At 51.2% G+C, this 16,087-nt stretch overlaps 1 protein-coding gene across 2 annotated transcripts in view; it reads left to right on the forward strand.

The window, feature by feature from the left end:
• AGXT2 (alanine--glyoxylate aminotransferase 2) overlaps positions 1-15,622 on the forward strand; it is a 36,885-nt gene extending 21,263 nt beyond the window's left edge. For both annotated transcript variants that reach the window (XM_036020217.1, XM_028526888.2), the window contains exons 9-15: positions 626-718; positions 4,691-4,823; positions 6,226-6,317; positions 7,700-7,849; positions 10,536-10,634; positions 14,693-14,865; positions 15,089-15,622. In XM_036020217.1, the coding sequence (XP_035876110.1) occupies positions 626-718; positions 4,691-4,823; positions 6,226-6,317; positions 7,700-7,849; positions 10,536-10,634; positions 14,693-14,800 (675 nt within the window). In that variant the 3' untranslated portion in view covers positions 14,801-14,865; positions 15,089-15,622. The remainder of the gene's footprint in view (positions 1-625; positions 719-4,690; positions 4,824-6,225; positions 6,318-7,699; positions 7,850-10,535; positions 10,635-14,692; positions 14,866-15,088) is intronic.
• The last annotated feature ends 465 nt before the right edge of the window (positions 15,623-16,087 follow it).

Raw genomic sequence — 16,087 nt, forward strand, 5'->3', positions numbered from 1 at the left:
CCACACGGTCGAGGGAAGCCTTTCCACAGAGTGGAGCTAAAGTACATTTACAGTTGTTCTTATGGGAAATGATATAGTAATTCATTAATGAGTAATAACAGGAGAATAAATTCTGTGTTTCGTGTACTTACAACTGTAACCCTACTTTAGCCCCGCCCTGTATAATCTTACGAAATCCCCTTCATCTACTTGTATTCTAACCTCAGACAAGCGTGCGTTTGCTTGCATTCTTTTCTCAGAAAGTGTGGTGTTAAGGGTAATGGGTCTCTCTTTTAACCCACGGTTGAAATAATTCCGGAGCCTCTTTAAAAATTGCTGGAATTGCAATTCCAGTAAAAACAGCAGAGCAGGCACACGCTGTGCTCGCCCCCGCCCGGGACCACATGACAATTACACTAAATTACAGAACAATCGACCAGCTGAAGTTCAGCCTCGCTGAATAGAAGTTGCTGTAACTAAGGATATAAAGAAGACAACACGTCGAGACTGAAAAAAAAATTGTATTTTGAGTATAAAAAATTGTTAGTATTACTAACGAAGATAACCTATCTTTTTTCTTAAATACTTTCCAAGGGCCGTGCTGTCATGCTGTTATGACAGGTCCCCCTGGTTTGGTCCTTTGCAGGGGGTGAACGGGGTCGTCCAGTACCCGAAGGGGTTTCTGAGGGAAGCCTTTGAGCTGGTGCGAGCACGGGGAGGCGTGTGCATTGCGGACGAAGTAAGTGGCCCTGGACTCAGGCCCAGCAGTGCATCCGGGACAGCTGGGGGCGCGGTGGGGCAGGGCATTGCGGGGCGGGGGAGGGGCCTCTCCAAACGCTCCCCTGCATTCCGGACAGAAAACATCTAGTATGGAAATTCCAAGGTGTGGGCATAAGTTAGTGAAGCTTTTGCTGGTTGGCTGGTTGGTTTATTGGTGGATTAGTCGGTCTGTGTAACACATACAGACAGCAGAATGTCAATGTGCGAACTGAAGTCCATCACATAAGTTGCTAACAGGCACAGGTAATACCGCCATCGCTCAAAATATTTCTAAATTCCTATGTGGAGATTCACCACGGGCCACTTAAAAACCACATTAAAAATTTAGTCTCATAAACAAGTCTTTATTAAGTAATTTTTTGCCAAAATAGTGTTAACCAGCACAGCAGCATTCGCCTTACTTTAATAACAAAACTTGTTTAGAAATGATATTTAACAAAGAAAAAAGATCAGCCTCTGAGTTAGAAGAGGGCCACCATTCCCTGGCGGGTGTGGCTCGGTTGGGTGGAGGTCCTCCCATAACTGAAGGGTTGTGGGTTGGATCCCCGGCAGGGCACATACTGAGGTGGTAGATTTGAGCCCCATCCCCTGAGCAGTACAAGAGGCAACCAATCAGTGTTTCTCTCTCCCTTCCTCTCTCTCTAAAACAGCAATGAAAAAAAATGCACTTGGTGAGGATTTAAAAAACAAAAAGAAGAGGGCCACCATTGCAGATATTCAAAAACTAGCTTCAAAAAAAGTTCTAAAATAGCTTACCCACTGTTGGAATAGCCTACAGTGTCTCCAAAGGGACGACTTTAAAAGGAATATTCATTGGCTCAGTGAACACGAACCCGTGCGTTTTTAAAAGTGATCAGTTTACTTACAATCTCCCCTCCTGTTGGAGTGCGTGAAAGAAAGCAATTGTTTGCCTGCTGAGAAGAGAACCAGGAGCAAAGGCCAGAGCAGGGTGGCCAGGCCCCCCCCCCCCCCACGGTGCTCCCGACCCACTCAGCACCCTTCTGCCAGCGATGGTCACCCCCACCAGGAACCGGTGAAGAACTCAGCGGTTTCACGCCAGTTTCAGACCTGCCTTCTTTGCCAAACCATTTTCCTCACCTGGACAACCCATAGCAGACATTGGGCTCCCTTTCAAAAAAAATTTTTTTTTGCAATTTCTAGATGTACAGCCTGGCCTCTGTTATCTCCAGGGGAACTGGATGACCAATCCCCTTCCCCCATCCCGCCCCCCCCCCCAGTCTACTGCTTATGGAAGGAAGCATGAACCAGCTTCCCTCCCACGCCCATCCCCCCTTCCCCAACTTGCTCAAATAAGTTAAAGGAGCATCAATTGATCAAAGTCCTAGCTGAAGAAAGTTAATCTGTTATTAAAAAGAAGAAGAAAATTATATTCAGCAGGTTTGCAATTAGCTACATGAATGACAAGAAGAAGTTTTCACCTTTGGAATCGGCAGAAATTGCAGCTGCCACCGTTGCGCTAATTAGAGGGAAGGTAGACTGAATTCAGAGAAAACGTGAATTTCAGAATTTTCTAAGACGTGTGGTTTTGTCATTCTCAATAACATCATTGGAAACGAACCCAAGGTGACCTTAAGGACAGTCTTAAAAACTCGGGGAAGCTAAGAATGGCTGGGACTTCCTGGGCACAGGCTGCGTGCCAGGCACTGTTTGTAGTGTTTTGCATGCTGATGCTGGTAACGACTCCGTAAGGTGTGGCCCACTGCTACTATTCCCAGTTTATAGATAACCGAGTGGAAGTCCAGCATGGTTAAATCCTCCACCAAGGTCATGCAGTTAGTAGGGCCAGAGCCGGAACTCAAACCCGGGCTCCCAGACCACACTACCCACGGGACCAGGCTGCCTGTCAATGACAGGACGGACAGTGGCGCAGAAGGCGAAGGGTGGCAGAAACAGAAGAAGCAGGGGATGGGGAACCTGGTGCGGAGCCAGCGCTGCTACCGAGGGATCTCACACAAACCATCCTAAGTAGCCAACCTCGGTCTTCTCTTCTCTAAAATGAGAAATCTGGAACCAGAGAGAGAAGACTGGCCACCCTCTGGGACCAGCGACCAGCTGGGCAGCCCGTCTTCGCTGGTCTGGTGTGTTTCTACGTTTATGAAAGTTAGAATGAGGCATCCCTGCTCGACCGAAAGGTTCTGTGAAAGCGGCACTTTCTAGGTACCAAACATGGCTCCTTGCCCTAGAGGGTCCCCTGCCTTGTCCAAGCAACCTGAGTTTTCACCATTTGCTTAGGATACTTAGACGGATGGAGGGAAAACGGAAGGCAAGAGGACAAAGTGAGTGGATTTTCACAAGCTCTTCCTGCATTATCTCACATGGGCAAATTCATCGGCTTGCCCGGAGGCCCACACCTGGGAGGTGGGAGACCCCCAGACCTGAGCCCAGGTCTGCCTGACTCCTAAGTCCACCCCTTCTCCTATGTTGTCTGATGTCCTCTAATTCTGAGCCCTGACGTCTGCCTCTGCAGCGGCACCCTGGAGAGAGCCGGGCAGACGGGAAGGAAACCCAGGGAGGATGCTTTTTATGTGTGTGTGTGTGTGGGGGGGTGTTATTCATGTATTTTTAGAGAGGGGGAGAGAGAGAGAGAGAGAAACATCAATGTGCAGTTGCTGGGGGCTGTGGCCTGCAACCCAGGCATGTGCCCTGACTGGAAATCGAACCTGCGATGCTGGTTCAGAGCCCGTGCTCAATCCACTGAGCTACGCCAGCCAGGGCGAGGATGCTCTTTCAAGGGCATCTCAGCATCAGCAACCCCACACCTCCATCCCTGCCCTGCAACGTGTGGATGTGCAGAGAAACTGAGACAGACAGACAGACAGGCAGACGGACAGACAGACCAAGGGACTGAGAGCCAGAACGAGATCCCAGAACCTTTCCCAGAAAGGCTCTGGCAGAACTTTGCATGGAAATGCTGGCGTGGCTTGATTCAGTTAGGCATTTCTGCCACTTTGGAGTTCATTCTACAAATACCAAGTGTCTGCTTTTATCAGGCACTCTACTGGGTGTTCTGGGTAGGGAGAGAAACAAGATTCAGTTCCCATCATCAGACATGTACAGTGATGACAACAGTTTAGGGTGGGAGGTTCAGAGGGCAGGGGTGGGGATTCCAAGGGCAGGGGTGAGAGGTCCCGAGGGCAGCAAGCCCAGATGCCCTGACTGGGGGCGGTCCTAGGGCTCAGGAAAATCTTGACCAAATGATGATGACGAAGCTGCGTTTTTAGGACAGGAGAAAGTAGTGAGATGAAGAGGCAGGGAGAGAGTCTTCGAGAAAGAGAACAACACGAACGAAACAGCTCAGGCCAACTTTCCGCCTGCAGTTAGACGGCTCAGTGGGTCCTCCGGGCGACAGAATTCTGAGGAAGAACAGGGAGTCACGGGGAAGAGGGGGACCCTCCCGTCTGGGCCGGGGAGCAGGGGCCCCAGTCCCGTCCACCGAGGGCAACCCCTGCCTCCTCTCCGCACCCCACCCGCTGCCCTGCAGCAGGAGAGCCTGGCGGAGGATGGCTGCCCTGGGAGGGTACTGTGCACTCACGTGCGCCCCTCTCTCAGCCTGCCCTGCAGCCCCCCCCCCCAAGGCATCACTCTAGGTTAGCGTTCCTACTTGATAGAGTGAGCAGAGGTGCCAAGGGAGTTTAGAAACACATCCAGAGTCACACAAAGCTAGTCAATAGATTTTGGTACCTAAAAGCTCAAAGATTCGGTGTCTCATCAGTATGAGCACAAAGATGGTTCTGACAATGGCCAAGAGTGACGATACTGAGGAGGAGGAAGGAGGGGAGGAAGAAGGAGGATGGGGAGGGGAAGGGAGAAGTGGGGGGAGGGGGGAAGGGGAGGAAAGTGACAGGGTCAGCGTCCGGAGAACCAGCATCTCTCGAGAGGCGCCCAGAGAGTGTGGGTTTGCCTCCCGCAGGTGCAGACAGGATTTGGAAGGCTGGGCTCTCACTTCTGGGGCTTCCAAACCCATGGCGTCCTGCCAGACATCGTCACCATGGCCAAGGGGATCGGGAACGGCTTTCCCATGGCAGCAGTCGTGACAACTCCAGGTAGGACCTGTGGGCGGTTCGGGTTTGCCTCTGGGCTCCTGCACCCGCGATGGAGAAAACCCACACGTGGGAGCTTGTGTGGGTCGGAGACGGTGATGGGAACCACGCATGCACTTCCCAGGCAACAAAAAATTAAACATGAATCAGAAACAGTCTGCCTGCCAGATGGTGGCACAGAGGGGAGAGAGCCACCCGTTTCGCTCCTGCTGTAGGGTGGACTAGTTCTCCGGCCCCCACAAGGAAGCGCAGGGCTCAGGCCCACCGACCAGCTCTGGAAAACCGTGCCACAGAGACGAAACCGGCACACGAGACCCTTGTGAACCAACCTGACGCCAGTTCCGAAATTCCCGAGGACTCGTGTGCCGGGGGGACACTCTTACTCAGTCTTGCCACACCAAGAAGCTGCCAACTCAAGGTCCAGAGTGAGAGATCTGTCTGTGATGTCTCACCCACAACACAGTCAAACATAGCCCGATGCCACTTAGCCAGAGCATTAGAATTAACTGAATTTTTCATCTGAGTGAGGTAGTACAGAAAATAATGTTTATGAAATTCCTAAAATGTGCCTTTCCCACACTGCTGAGGCACTGAAGGCTAATGAAGTGCGTTGTGAAAGCTCAGTGTTTTTATTAAGTGACTTAAGGTACAAGAATATGGATGCAGAAGGTCAAGTATAAGGAACTGAATGTATACTCACCCTGATCCCACAATTATGTTATTAAGTCCTTGATATGTGGGATTTTTTTTCTTTCTTGGTCTCAAATGTGAAAGACAGAGAAAAGGTTTTAGCTATGAAGTTTCCAAGTAAATTTCCATAAACCTAATCTTAAGGTACTTTTCAGTTTTCACAACACATTCAAGATTTTGTCATCGAACTTTCCATGGAGTAAATAAGCTATTTTTCCTTACCCGCCATATCAGCTAGGGTACCCTCATAAGACGCTGCAGGTGGGCAGCTTGAACAACAGACATTTATCTTCTCGCAGTTCAAAGACCGGTGATCCAAGACCAAGGCGCCAGCAGAAGGGCGTGCGGTCTCTCTTGTAGGTGGCCTCCTTCTCTCTCTGTCCCCACACATCCTTTTCGGTCGAGAATGGGAGAGCCCTGTCGTCTGTTCCTCTGAGGACACCAGTCCTGTTAGATTGGGACCTACTCTCAAGATTCATTTAACCTGGATGATGTCTGTCCCTGAAGGCTCTAGCTACCAATGCAGCCACGCTGTGGGTTAGGGCTTCAACGTGTGGTTTTGGGTAGGGCCACAATTCTGTCCATAACACCTACTATCTGGTGAAAGGAGAATGAATTGCATCTGATGTCGTTTACAACACAATCCAAATGTTGAGAGGAGAGATTTTGATAGGAATGTGTCCCCCCCGTATCCACCTCTGCTTCCTCCCCCTAGAGATCGCCAGGTCTTTGGCCAACTGCGTGCTGCACTTCAGCACCTTCGGAGGGAGCCCCGTGGCCTGCGCCGTGGGATCGGCCGTGCTCGAGGTGCGTTCCCGCCGCCACGTGCGCATCCCCTGCTTCACAGAATGGCTGTGCAAGGCCGCACACTCGTTCTCACGGCTCTGTCACACTGCGTTATTGAAGAATTAATACTGACTTAACGTTAGATCCCCGGTTATTATTCTGACACCTGCTCCACCTTCTTTTAATGATCTACTTTGAGTGCTCAGAACGTTGAGGAAGAAATATATGACAACCTCACATGCACATGAAAGGTAACCATTCCCCCAGCTAGCTGGGAGCACTGAAATTTCTTTGTTATTTGAGTGATATTTTACGGATGGTTACCGATTGTTATCATTGATTTGAGTTTAATTTTGGCTGTTTCTGATATATTCTTTCTTGCTTTTTTTTTTTTTTGCACTGTCATAAATTAAAAGACTAAAGGGAAACTTTACAATTAGGTAATTCAGCTTTGGTTTGGCCCCACTCCATTGATTTTGCCTGGGGTCGCTTCTGCAGAAAAAAAAAATTTAGTGCCCTCGCTAACACGCATAAGAGCATTTGCTTCAATAAGTTTAATGTATTTCTGAAAGACTGTTCAAGAATGTAAGAACAGCAGTTGTTTAGGGGGAGGGACACTTTCTGATTTTTCAATGAGGCACATGAGTCTCCTGTTCAAAAACTTATATTTGAAAGCATTTGAAAATAAAAAGCCAAGTAAGCGAAAGCTGTCCTGGCTAACTAAAAAGTAGCTTCAAATACGATTGAACCCTGAGATAAGCAAGTGTGGGCAGGACGAGTCATTTCATGCGTCACTGCTGGACACTGCACACGCATATCTAAAGTGCCGAGTCACCTCAACCTGTTTAGAAGGGAGAGAGGACTTAGGCGAACAGACAGGCCTTGTAAACTGCGAGGTTGGCCGGGAGCTGTGCGATTATTACCAGCAAAGCGTGAATGCAGTGTGCTGCCCGTATCTAGTCCATGACAGCCCGTCGTCTGGCTGGGAGCAGTGGACAAAGGCCGACGAGCCCCCAGGAGGGCAAGCCTCTGTGAGAGGCCTTTCCTCGGAGTCTCCGCCACTGCCGTAGCCCGGGTTTCAGCAAAGCCAGATGGTGCTAAACCTCGGGGTCATGGCATCTGTGTTCCAGGCTGCACTGAGCCGCGTCTCCTACTCTCTCCTAAATCCTTACCCTCTCCTAAAGATGCGCAAGGAGTCGGGGGTAGTATCCTCTGTGCCCAAAATGTTTTTCCTCCTTACAGAAAATCTTTCTGTGGTCCACGGTCTGCCCTGCTGGACTTGGGGTTCCATTTGTCTGGTCACATTTCTGTAAAGACGGCCAAATCCATTTACCTCTCGATGTTTCTCAGTCGATTTTAGAACTCGTTGTAATGCAAGAGCACTTGGGGCTTTCTCGCAACAGGTGATTAAAGAAGAAAATCTACAGGAAAACAGTCAAGAAGTTGGCACCTACATGTTACTGAAGTTTGCTAAGCTGCGGGATGAATTTGAAATTATTGGAGATGTCCGCGGCAAAGGCCTCATGATAGGCGTAGAAATGGTGAAGGATAAGGTAGGTTCTGACCTGCTCTCTCTCTCTCGCTCGCTTCTTGGGGCAGCAAGAGCCAAAGCAGCAGCATCGGCCTAACGCTGGCTTCATCCACTCTCAGGGAGGGAGCCCCAAGGACAGCACGAGTGTTGAGTGTGAGCCCAATGCCAGCAGGCCCTGAAGAGCTCCAGGGGGTGACAGTGGGGATTTGGTAAAGGGAACTGGTACTACTCTTGCCAGGCTAGGCAAAGAGCATCAGTGATAACTGAATAGTTAGAATTACAAATATGAAGAAAGGAGGAAATTACTTGGGGAGGGGCCTGTGGTCCAGAGAATTAACGGAAATAAGGGAGAAGGATGTTAGGGGTAAGGAAGTGTTTAAAGATCTCTGAGGTGTCGTGTGTATGTGTGTGTGTGTGTGTCTGCGTGGATTTCAGTCTCCCAAGTAACCAGGAAAGAACACGACTTTCTGATGACGTTCCCCTGTGACAAACTCAACAGGACAACAATTGAACTGAGCATTCTCCCAAACCAGTTATTCCTCTCAAGGTCACTGCTCCTGTTTCTCACCCTCCACTGCTCTCCCAGTGACCCAGCCTCAACACCACAAAATAACCTGCGGCTCCCTCCCTCCCCTTATTTGTAACATCAGGTCCTGTAGACCGTTTGTCTGCCCTGTCTCTCAAAGCCTTCCCTTTGCTTCCGCTGCTACCCCCACAGTCCATGTGAGTGGGAAATTGTCCCCCGGCCCCGTCAACAAAAGCAAAGCCTCAATCCTCTGAGGAGAGCAACGGCAGGAGAATCTTGACTCAGGGAGGAATATTCAGACCGACCCCTCTGTGCTAACTCTTGTGCACAGGGATTCCCTTTTCTGTTCAGTGACTTCTTGCCGTTTGATCTCGTTTAGGAGAGTTGACGCTCAATTCTTTCCATCTTTAGACCAGACCATGGATATAAGACTCTTTTATAAAAGCCACACAACAGAGCTGGTTTTAACACGACGTTAAAGCTAAGGGAAGAAAACAGGGAACTAAGAGAAATAAGAGACTAGGCCACAAGGGCTGTTGGAAGGCTCAGGAAAGTCCACCCTGGTCCACAGCCCAGGGGCTCCCTCAAAGACTGTGGCCGCCTCCCCGTCCAGACTCCACAGAGGAAAGTCCAACCGGCAAGGCGGCTTTGCGTCCTTCCCCACTGTTCCAAACCCAACTTCTGCAGGCTCGAGGTCAAAAGTGGGCGAATAAACATGTTCATCGGAACTTGATTTGTCCCGGCAAAACATCAGAATCCTTCCCAGTGGTGGTGCACGGTGACGCTCTAGGATCATTGAGAAGATCCCAGTCTTTCCCCCACCCCACCCCAGGTCCTCCGTCATCTAGCGGTCTGGAAGTATGAAAAACATTCTCCTTATCTTACAGCCTTAAGGCAGACAAACATGGGAACTACTTCAGAAGTAGTAGGTCTGATGGCTTGCCAGGAATGGAAGACTTGAGGCAGGAGCTGGATCAGGAGTCAGGGTGGGAGGTGGACACTGAAGCCCAGAGGGAGGGCGGGTAGGAAGCCCGGAGGAGAGGAATGCAGGGGGCGCCTTCGATGCCCTGCCCCACGCTCTACGTCACAGGGACGGAAAGGGCACGTCTTGTGCCTGGGAAACCCGAGCCAGGCTGGAGCTGATGTGCACGCAGCGGAGCGGCTGCAGCCCAGCTGACGGCCCTCAGTGCTCAGGATAGGATGGTCACAGCCATAGTTCTGGCCCTGTCACCTGAGGGTCACTTTACCAGTAAAGCTGTCCGACCCCTGCCACAAATGTCCCCATTCAATAGATCCCATGTGAGGCCCAGATATCCACAGTTTCGAAAAACTTCCAGGTCATGCGGACACACTGACTTGAAATGACTAAGAAAGAGACGCTTATACTCACAGACTCGGAGCACAGGGACACACAGAAAGGGGACAGGCCCCCATCACAATGTCTCCGCAGGGGTGCTGGCATGTCCGGGCCCACGGGTAGGGACCTGCTGCCGATGCCTAGGGACCTGCAACAGCCTCTTGGCCCTGAAAGCGCTTACCTCTCCTAACCCTGGAGAATAAAGTCTCGAGGGGAAAGAGCAAATTTCACACGCAGGACAGAGGAAGACAACCGCCCGCCCAGCTGCCCAGGTGCCCTTGCGGCCCAGGGGAAGCTTGGTTGTTCGTGTCCTTGAGCAAAACCTCAGCTGTTTCCTGGGCTTTGGAATGAGCTCTCTACAGGGCAAAACAAAGTGAAGAGAGTCCAGGAGAATTTCCACAAAACTAAGGCAGACCCCAAATTCAGCAGGCAAAGAACCACGTTCACAGGGCAGCCAATCTTCACTGGCTGTCTGCATTTAACTTCATTTTGTCCTTAGCAATTTGGAAATAAATTGGGATAAAAAATATTATCAATGTGTATAACATTTATCAAAATCAAATATTGCGTATTATTAATAATATTAATACAGTTATATTCATGCTATTAATTCTTATTCATGATGTTAAATATTAATGATGTTGTTAATATTTAATAACCACCTCCCCCCAAATCCAGTTCACAGCTTTATTCGGTTACAGGGGAAGAGAGGGATTAAGAGGGAACGAAGAACATTGATTGCTTCGGTTGCTTCTTTTCCTCTTGGAAATTGTGTCTGTAACCACTCAAGCACCAAACAGAAATGTGTTGTGAATGTGTTTGCAGACAAGCCGCCAGCCTCTTCCCCGTGAGGAAGTCAGTCAGATCCACGAGGACTGCAAACGCATGGGTCTTATCATTGGCAAAGGTGGCCTTTTTTCTCAGGTAAGAGAAGGCTACTGCTTACCTGTCACCTCAGGCAGGCATCTCCCTGATGTCCCAATGCTGGTCACTCTTCTAAAGGAGTGCATTAAGTGAGGGACCTAGCCTCGCTTCCCATAGGCAGAGGGCTTGGATAGTGTCAAAAGAAAATGGCAGTGAGTTTGGGGCCACTAGGGGGCGGTGTGTTCAAATGGTTTTGTGATCGCGGTTCTGGGAGGATTAGACAGAGAACAGTCTAACAAGGCGTAGATGACATGCACAGACAGACCAGAGGACAGAGGACCAGAGGACGAACCAGAGTACAGGTTGTGACAGTCGTACAGCAAACATTTCGTCTCATGTATGAGTTCACTGTAAGCCCTGTAAGAGCCATCCTGGTTGTTCCTAACTGAGCCTTGGGCTCTGATTGTGAACCCTAAAACTGCTCAGACTTAGTGACCCCTGTGCCCAGAAGCAACCTAAGAGCACTGGCAGGCCCAGGTGACCCTGCAGGACAGGTGGGGGACTAGCCAGGCCGGGTCCCCAATGCAGAACTCCAAGTCGGCCTCGCCCAGCGCCCTTCACCCTCAGGCGGGGGGTGCAGACACCCAGACCCTCCTGCTCCCCCACCTGCTGGGAAAGCCAAGTGTGTCCTCACAGTCAGGATGGGTGTGGCCCCCTCCGAGGACACAGGCTGTGCTGTCAGTAAAGCACTCTGTCCCTGGACCCCGCACACAGCAGGACCTTCGCCAGGGCCGGGCTCTGGGGCAGAGATTTAAGGTCTGGGGCAACCTCTGCCCCTCCCCGGATTCCTTCTTGTCCTTCGTCATCTTGCTTTCCTGTGATGGACGCTGGCTGTTCTTCCCCGGGCCCCACGCTGTGCTCCTGCCTCTCACTCTGTTTCGGGGAGCACTCTTGCCCCCCTGCACTCCTCAGAGGGGGTGGACGCTGCTAGGCAAGAGTTCTCTATCCACTCCTCCGTCCCCACATCCATTTCTTACCTGCTGTCCTAAAGGTTCGAGCACGCGGTGTCACTGCTGTCCCGACCCGCATCTCCCTCCAGTGCTCTCGTCCCTCACACCGTGTACCTGCAACTTCTCCTTGTCCTCAACTCCCCCTCAGCCTGTCAACCAACAGGTCTGCCGCTCTCCCGGCCCAGACAGAGCCCCGCCACACCAGCCCAACGTGAGCGCTTCCGCTAGGGCACACTCGTGAGTTTTTCTGACCCTGCTCTCAAAGACTTTCCAGCACAATCTAACAGAGCAACCATGAAAAATCCTAAGATGCACAGCCTATACAGACAAGAAACAATTGATTGCTTACTTACTCAGTTACTCCTTAGGTACCTGGCAAACACATGCAAAGCAGCCATTGCCGTGCTGGCTGCTCAAGCTGCAGTAATACACAAGATCTGGTCTCCGCCTTCATGGACCTGGCAGGAGAGGAAGATGTATCAACTGAAAATTACTATGCAATATAGTAAGCTCATTAATAGCTATAAAAAGGAGTAGCACAGCCCTAGCCGGTGTGGCTTAGTTGGTTGGAGTGTCATCCCATACACCAAAAGGTCACAGGTTCGATTCCTGGTCCAGGCACATGCCTACATCCCAGTTTGGGTCCCAGGTTTCCAGCTCAATCCCCAGTCAGAGCACTCACTGCATAAAGGAGAGGTGGCCGATCCATGTTTCTCTCTCACATCGATGTTTCTTTCCCTCTCTCTCTCCCTCTCTTCCCCTGTTCCTAAAAATCAATAAGCATGTCCACAGGTGAGGATGAGAAACAAATGGGAGGGGTGTAAGAAGAGAGAGCAGGGACTCCTAGGCCAGGCTTCCTGGCTAAGCCGAGCCTCAGACAGTGAGAGGAGCACTCCAGGCGCAGGGGACCCCTGCAGCGTGCAGAGCACACGCACGCCGGTGCGGCTGCCACCTTAGGCTCAGGTGGTGACTGCCAATAACAACAAGCCTGACTCTGCAGGCGTTGATTCGTGGCACGCTCTCAGCAAGGCTGTGAAATACGGGCTTTTATTATCCGTGTTTTACAGATGAAGATAACGAGGCACAGTGAGGTGGAGTAAAGTGCCCCAATCCCACAGCCGGTCCGTGGCAGAGCCAGGATCCCAACGCAGGCAGTCTGGTCTCTGCGTCTGTCCTCTGAGGAGGGCGAGGCTGAGGGGCCAAGGCTGGAGGCAGGGTGTCCAGGTGGGGGATATGGGTGATGCTGCTCGAACTGGAGCAGGAGCCGTTGTGATGGGCGGGATTCAGAGAACATCGCTGCAGGTGAAGCGCACAGGATTTGGGTGTGAAGAGTGAGGGGGAGTCCAGGAGGGATGCCTCACGTCCAAGTCGGTTCAGGCAGGACAAAGAAGAGTTCAGCTTTGAACCGGCTCCATTTGAGGGGCTTAGGGACATCCATTTCTGTAGACAAGTCTGTGGCTCAGAGGAAAGGATCAAGGTAAATGTCACAGTGCGGGAGCCACCAGCACATAAGTAGTGAGACGAGGACACCTCCCGGGAAGTGCGTCTACATCAAAAATGCGGTGAGACGAGGCCAGACACCTGCACACCCACCTTTCAAGGGCCAGCGCAGGAGAGGGTGCCTGCGTGGTGACAAAAAAAGGGCTGAGAAGTGTGAGAGAAGCTAGGAGAGTGTGGAGCATGGAAGCAGGCAAGCGGGGAGGTTCCGGGAGAAGGAAGAACCATAATGGCAACTACAGAAACAGACCGTAGGGTTCCACGCATTGCAGGTCCCTGGAGGCCTTAGCTCAAGCAGTGTTAGAAGGCTGGTGGGCCAGAAACCAGACTGCAGTGGGTTCAGATGTGCACAGAGGGAAGGCAGGGTGGAAAATAATGGCCAGTAAGTATTATCCACCCATCTTTTTACTAAGTTTGCATGAAAGAAGAGGATAGCATTCGTGTGGTAGCTAGAAGGGACCAGGCGACCAACAGATTTTTATTTGCTGTGGTTTGGATTGGGGCTATGAGGGCTATAAACCTACTGTGTGCATAGGCTGAGGATGCGAAGAAACATGGGGGTGTTTCCTGGAGGGACAGTGATGGGCGTATGCAGGGCCAAGGGCCAGGGCCAACCTCTGAACCTTCAGTCCCTTCAGTGTGGGATGGGAGCAAACAGGTTTATAGGCAGATCTTGCCCGACAGCTTCTGAGAAGCACGAGGCAAGGCTGGCTATGAAATAGAATGGGAGGCGTGGGAGTGGAGCTAGGAAATTGAAAGGAATGAAAAAGGTTTGGAGTGAAAAGGGAAGCAAGCGGACAGAGAACAAGAAAACCCTAGGGGAACAGCAGAATGTGGAGACCCCGCCTGTCCAGTGGTGTCCGTCAGCCCAGCAGCACGATCGGTACCCCTTCTGAGCTACTGTGCTGGCGCAAAGCAGTTCGGTTACAGCTTTGATCAGGGCTGGGACTTCGGGGCGGGAGTGCAGCCGCAGAGGGCGGAAGGAGATGCAGGCACAGTGAGGGGGCAGGTGAGACAGTAGTTCAGACAGCCAGCCACGTGCTCCAGGCTGGGTAGAACAGAGAAGAGATCTGAGCGGGTGATAGGTCTGAAGACAATGGAGGGGTGGGGACACGGAAGGCTTCGTGAAAGGGACAGTTGCCATGGGAATCAGAAATTGAATTGTTCCTAGAGAAAAGGCGGCTCGTGGCTCTGGCCGTGGGGGGTGAATGGATGGATGCAGAGAAGCAGAGATGAAGGTTCTGGGAGTTGCAGCAACCAAGGGACCGGGAAGCGTGTTTGTTAAGTTGTACGCACGGGCTTGGAGGTCACCCTGGGTGGTGGCAGAAGTGGGGTGTAGGTGAGTACCTATGACCTCATGAAGGAGTGCAAGGACCAGGAGGTGAGCAGATGACAGAAAGGAAAAGGGATGCAGCCAGGTGGTGCCAGAATTTTTACAAGACCGGAGGGTGAGTGGGCCGGGATCAGCAGTGGAGAGAAAGACCGACCCATGAGGGAAACACAAGAGATGCCATCACCACAGGGTTTCAGAGTCTCAGTGTAGCGCCTCTGCTCAGAGTCGCGTGTGAACCGACGCCCACGGCGCCTCTCTTCTCCCCCGTGTCTCCTCAGACATTCCGCATTGCGCCCTCCATGTGCATCACCAAACCAGAAGTTGACTTTGCCGTGGAAGTATTTCGCTGTGCGGTAATCCAACACATGGAGAGAAGAGCTCAATAAGACTTAACATATAAAAACCCACAAGCCTCAGGAACCTCCCACTCATGTTCAAGAGCTAATGCGAGGCCCTGGCTGGCGTAGCTCAGTGGATTGATCGCGGGCTGCAAACCAAAGTGTCGCAGGTTCGATCCCCAGTCAGGCCACATACCTGGGTTGCAGGCCACGGCCCCCAGCAACCACACATTGAGGTTTCTCTCTCTCTCTCTTTCTTCCTCCCTTCCCGCTCTAAAAATAAATAAATAAAAATCTTTTTTTTTAATTTCCATTAAAAAAAAGAACTAATGTGAGGAATCTCAGAACCCCTGGTGGAAGTCGTGAAGGATGACTGCCTGCCAGCCCTGTTTGTTAATTAGCAGAGCCCCAATATTAATTAGCAGAGCCCCGACATGTTGGTAAACCCTGCAGGAAAGGGTCTCTCTCCCTAGCTCAGAGGATAAATCCTAACTAGTCCTGGTTAGTTACGGTCATTTGATTCCCCCTTGCGGTGACTGGCTCCTGCGTGATCCGTGACATACTTTGGAACAGTGAACCCTGAAGGAAAATGCTGGTGCGGGTGCCGCTAGGGAAAGGTTTCTGCATGCTTCCTGCTTCGCCGCCAGGAGAGAGGTTTTCTTGCCTTGAAGCATGGTGTGTCCTGATGGTACCTGCGCAAACCACGTCAGCCACTCTGGGGCCGTGAGACCACAGCTCCGTGCTGACGTCAGAAGGTGTTCGGAAGATGAGTCCTGAGTGAGGTCAGTGAGCCACTGGCAGCCAGTCTGGGGCAACCTTACCTCGAGGCTTCTTGTGACGTGAGGCAATAAACTCATTGCATGGCACGAGCCTTTTTTATTTAAGCTTTCTGGTTTTGCAGCTGTTAAGCATCCTGAGAAACGATGCAGAAGATACCCAAATTCCTTTAACTCCTTTAAAGTGTCCGTCAGAGACTCCTGCATGTCCACTGCCATCATCCCACCCTGGACGGGGGCCTCACCCCTCCTCTCGCACCTGTCTCCAGTCCAAGAGTTGCCCAAACTGTCACCACTAGAACGCACATTCACCGTGTTTTCTCCCGTGTGTGTCTACCGCCCCGCTCAGAATTGACTTATTATTTTTCCTTAATTTGGCTTTTTTCAGTTAGGTGTACTGGAGAGTAACCTTTCTGTAATGACAATAAGGGAAAAGTCAGTACTACTTGTCAAAACCAGGAGCATCACGAAAATAGAACGCACACAAAGCAACGCAATTCAGCTCTGGCTGGAGCCAGTTGAGCACTGCCGTTCTCAACCCGCGGCGAGCTCCCTTTTT

This window comes from Phyllostomus discolor, chromosome 3, assembly GCF_004126475.2.
Source record: "Phyllostomus discolor isolate MPI-MPIP mPhyDis1 chromosome 3, mPhyDis1.pri.v3, whole genome shotgun sequence".
Lineage (NCBI taxonomy): Eukaryota > Metazoa > Chordata > Mammalia > Chiroptera > Phyllostomidae > Phyllostomus > Phyllostomus discolor.